The sequence below is a fragment of the Salvelinus sp. IW2-2015 genome, linkage group LG4q.1:29 (assembly GCF_002910315.2).
Source record: "Salvelinus sp. IW2-2015 linkage group LG4q.1:29, ASM291031v2, whole genome shotgun sequence".
Taxonomy (NCBI): domain Eukaryota; kingdom Metazoa; phylum Chordata; class Actinopteri; order Salmoniformes; family Salmonidae; genus Salvelinus; species Salvelinus sp. IW2-2015.
In genome coordinates this window covers 75975087-75980278 of record NC_036842.1, presented here as the reverse complement: position 1 = coordinate 75980278, position 5192 = coordinate 75975087, and the positions used below count along the sequence as shown (strand labels likewise).

At 39.8% G+C, this 5192-nt stretch overlaps 1 protein-coding gene across 1 annotated transcript in view; it reads left to right on the top strand.

The window, feature by feature from the left end:
• Positions 1–1872: 1872 nt before the first annotated feature.
• arsa (arylsulfatase A) overlaps positions 1873–5192 on the top strand; it is a 19132-nt gene continuing 15812 nt past the window's right edge. The window contains exon 1 of the mRNA XM_023985716.2: positions 1873–2359. Coding sequence (XP_023841484.1) covers positions 2133–2359 — 227 coding nt within the window. The 5' untranslated portion in view covers positions 1873–2132. The remainder of the gene's footprint in view (positions 2360–5192) is intronic.

Sequence of the window (5192 nt, the reverse complement as noted above, 5' to 3'; positions counted from 1 at the left end):
ATTACAATGCAAATGATTTGGACAATAAGCATTTGTGTCAATTGTTATTGAAATTGGTTCAGTGGGTACTGAGGGAACATATGGCTGAGGGAACGTAGGACTGAAGGAACACTATTAGCTGGTAAGGTTAGCCAAAACTCTCAACCCATTTAGTGGCCAGCAGAAAAGTGACGTAGACGTTCGTTGACGGAAACTGAGGTTTTGTTTGAAACGGCTAATGAGTCGAGTGAAGCTAATAGTACAGAAAGTGAGAATGAGTGGATTACAGCGTTGAAGAAAAAGGGAAACAAAAGAAGTAAAGCTATGTTGGAAAATAGGAAACCACTAGACTTGTTTTTGGACGGAGTCAGGGTTTTGAATGAATGCTACTTGGGAAATCTCCAGGAAAATCTGGAATGTGTTGGAAGAAAGTGTGGTCAGTGAGAGACAAGAAGTGGTCTTATTTAGACCTGTGTGTCTGCGGAGCAGAAGAAGCGTGTGTTAAGACTCAAAAAGATATGGAGTGGAATGTTTCCTGCATGGGTTTTCGTAGCAGGGTGCCGATCAAGGGGGTTATTTCTGGAGTGGTGAAAGAAATAAAGGCAGAGGATATAACTGAAGAATCGATGGAGTGGTTGGTGCACGTCAATTGACCTGCATGGTAACAGTAGATGGAGAAAAGAAGTTCACTTCCTCTATGCTACTCTTTTTTGATGAAGTCTCTCCCTTCTCATATAAAGTTATTAATGAGATACCCTGTAAGAGCTTTTGTGCACAAGCCCCTTCAGTGTCATAACTGTAAAAGATTTGGTCATGTGTCAAGTGTGTGCAGATATCGTATGCCAGATGAAGGGAAATTCTGCAACTGTGCAGGTAAACATGCTCCTGAACTCTTGGAGTGCCCTGGTGAAGGAGAATGAGGTGGCAAGGGTAAGGAGTATCCAGCGTGTCTCCTATCTGGAGGCGGTGAGAAAATTGGTGGGAACGAGTAGCGGGGAAGAAGCAATGGTAGTAGAACCGCCAAGACCAGTAAAGGTTTTTTTCATCAACCGAGGGATAGTGAAATGCTACATGTTAAAAAGTTGGACTTTGTATTATTTATTGTAATGGTCATAAACTGTACATCACAAGCGGAGAAGAAGTCTAAGAAAATTTGAATCATTGTGAATGCTGCTGAACATTTTTTGGGGCTTCGTGATTTTACAGCCGAAGTGGTGCAGGAAATCCAGTCGGTGAATGTAGCCACATCACAGGCCAGAGCCTGTGTAGGGATGTATTTTGGAGTGGACTGTGATTGAAGAAGTATGACGTTGAATTAAAAAATATATATTTTTAGTTGTCTTATTTTGTATGATATCATTTTACTGGAATATTTTTTTTAAGTTTCTTATTTAACACCCCGTCCAGCTGGTGGCGGTAATGGCCATTAACATTGGATGCCAACCGCCATTTAAAACCCATCGAAGAAGAAAAGCCGGCAAGTGGCCAACTCTTATCCTAGAGAACGATACAGGAGTTTGCTCCATCCCTGCTCTAAACACATCTGATTCTAATAGTCAGCTGATTTGGGTGTGATTGAGTAGGCCAGGCCTAGGCCTGGAACAAAAGCCTGTTTTTAGGTTTTCAAGTTATAACCAGTAACTCTCCTTGAATAGTGTTGGCCACCCCTCATACCGTGAGCATGACCAAGACAAGGCAGGCAGTAGGTGTCACATAGACCAGTTGACAGGAGTTTAATGACTCAAGGTAAGAATCTTCAAAGCAAACTTAGAGAGTGGGATGGGGTGATGGGGAAACCTGCCACGGCCAGGCAAAACATAGTTATATAGTGACCCCTTGTGGTAGACCACGGACTTTTTCATTTCCAAAACACTGCTGACGACATTCAAATGCGCCAACTGTGTCTCGGTAATCACATGATTTTTATGTTGCGTCAGTTGTGTAGTGTAGCAAACTCTCGCAGCTATTTTCTCAACGATACAGGGAATATTACATAACATTGGAGAGTAAGTGAACACGTAGAGCAATTTTGTTAAATTGTTAGGCCTCGACCTTGAACACATTTTTAAAGCGAAGTAGCTAGATAGATAGCTAACGTTAAGCACTTTTCCTTTTCATGACTAACTTCTGCTTGTTGCAACAGTCAAGTCAGAATGGGCCATTTTCTATCTCTCACCACCTTACTGTACCTGCTTGTTACGAGCTGCTCGGGCTCCCCTCCCTCGAATTTCATCGTCCTGTTCGCGGACGACCTGGGGTTCGGCGACCTAGGATGCTACGGCCATCCAACCTCGCTCACCCCCAACCTGGACCGATTGGCGGCCGACGGACTGAGATTCACTGACTTCTACTGCACCAGTCCCGTCTGCAGCCCCTCCAGGTAGTAACTAACTAGCAACATATTACAGTAACAATAGCTAATATCCTTATCAAAATCAGGAGGCTGTGGGGTATATATGAGAAACAACTCTACAGTTTAGGGATGAGTGAGGTGGGCAGTGAAAAAAAATCTAAATATTGGTCACGTGCACAGGATACAGCAGGGATACTCAACTACTATTTGAGAAGGTCCAGTGACACACATTTCCTAGGTGGCAAAGGTCCGGATGGATATCGTCCTTTATCGGCGCTACGACTTAGGAAACATGTTGTTATATAAAATGTACATTAAATTACACTAAAATGTGAATGAATTACAACTTCTTTCGAATGTAAACATGTGCAATATTTCAGCAACTTTGCTGAAGATGAAAAGTGGTTGCATATTTAGCTATGCAAAAAGTTCACTGTGAACCATTGTACATGGGCCTTGAATAAAAAAAATCAAGTGCATGTATTCTGGAGAACAAAAGAGTTAACCTAAATAATCATCTGAATGCACAGAACGTCACTGTGGGCCATGCAATAATTAAGCAATAAGGCCCTATCGCCACACAATGCGGAGTGCCTGGATACAGCCCTTAGCCGTGGTATATTGGCCATATACCACAAACCTCTGAGGTGCCTTATTGCTAGTATAAACTGGTTACCAATGTAATTAAAGGTGTAAAAATTAGAGGTCGAACGTTTATGATTTTTCAACACCGATACCGATTATTGGAGGACCAAGAAAAGCCAATACCGATTAATCGGCCGACTATTTATTTATTTATACATTTACATATTTGTAATGATGACAATTACAACAATATTGAATGAACACTTATTTTAACTTAATATAATACATAAATAAAATCAATTTAGTCTCAAATAAATAATGAAACATGTTCAATTTGGTTTAAATAATGCAAAAACACTGTTGGAAAAGAGAGTAAAAGTGCAATATGTGCCATGTAAAAAAAAAAAAAGCTAACATTTAAGTTCCTTGCTCAGAACATGAGAACATATGAAAGCTGGTGGTTCCTTTTAACATGAGTCTTCAATATTCCCAGTTAAGTTTTAGGTTGTAGTTATTATAGGACTATTTCTCTCTATACCATTTGTATCTCATATACCTTTGACTATTGGATGTTCTTATAGGCACAATAGTATTGCCAGCCTAATCTCGGGAGTTGATAGGCTTGAAGTCAAAAAACAGCACAATGCTTGAAGCACAGCGAAGAGCTGCTGGCAAACGCAGGAAAGTGCTGCCTACCACCGCTCAGTCAGACTGCTATATCAAATCATAGACTTAATTATAATATAATAAACACACAGAAATACGAGCCTTAGGTAATTAATATGGTAAAATCCAGAAACTATCATTTCAAAAACAAGACGTTTATTCTTTCAGTGAAATACGGAACCATTCCGTATTTTATCGAACGGGAGGCAACCCTAAGTCTAAATATTGCTGTTACATTGCACAACCTTCAATATTATGACATAATTATGTAAATTTCTGGCAAATTAATTATAGTCTTTGTTAGGAAGAAATGGTCTTCACACAGTTCGCATGATTATACCCTGTCTCTGCTTGCACAGATCGCAAGAGAAGTGACACAATTTCCCTAGTTAAAAGAAATTCATGTTAGCAGGCGATATTAACCAAATATGCATGTTTAAATTTTTTTACTTGTGTATTGATTTTAAGAAAGGCATTGATGTTTATGGTTAGGTCCACATTGGTGCAACGACAGTGCTTTTTTCGCGAATGTGCTTGTTAAATCGTCACCCGTTTGGCGAAGTAGGCTGCGATTTGATGATAAATTAACAGGCACCGTATTGATTATATGCAAAGCAGGACGAGCTAGATAAACTAGTAATATCATCAACCATGTGTAGTTAACCTGTGATTATATTAACATTGATTGTTTTTTTTTAAGATAAGTTTAATGCTAGCTAGCAACTTACCTTGGCTCCTTGCTGCACTCGCGTAACAGGTGGTCAGCCTGCCACCAGTCTCCTCGTGGAGTGCAATGTAATCGGCCATAATCGGCGTCCAAAAATGCCAATTACCGATTGTTATGAAAACTTGAAATCGGCTCTAATTAATCGGCCATGCCGATAATTAATCGGCCTGTTCTTGTTGTTACTATTCTTCTAAGGGAATGGAGCCAATTACCCCTTATCTCTTTTGTAAGCGTACCTCCCTCTTTGTGGGGTAAACAGCTCTTTGTGTAGATGTGTAAATAAAGATTTAGCTTTATCCTGAGAGGGAACTTCCTGGAAATTTCTTGAATAAAACTCTTATAAACTGGAACATGAGCTTTGCCTGATCCTTAGAACAAGTTTTTCCTTGTTTGCAGGCTTTTTAGCTAACCCTGCTCAAACACAAATGTTTTACAATGTGAGGTGTTTGAGCACAGCTGGAGCAAACTCCTGCATATCAAGTAGCTCTCCTGGACTCTCCGGGAAGAGGGTTGGTCACCCTGCAACATTACAGTTACAACCAAATACTTTTTATGTCTTTGTAAAATGATTCCCTCATTCAATGAACCAGGAAGCTAACTAAGATGTTTATCTATGTGTAAGGTTAAAATATTAAGTGTTCACAGGAGATCTTGACAGCATAGGAGTTACTTGTCAATTAGGCTATTGTAATAATATTTTTTTTTACTTTGTCAGAATTGCATGGCCAGTATTGAATAGAGGAGAATCCTAGCCAATTTTGAGCGCTTGAGACAGTTTTACAACCGGAGTATGGAGCATTTGTTTCATCAACTGCGTGTTTGCAATTATACACAAGTGCCAGTGGAGTTATTTTAGGACATCGGACATGACAATGACATTAA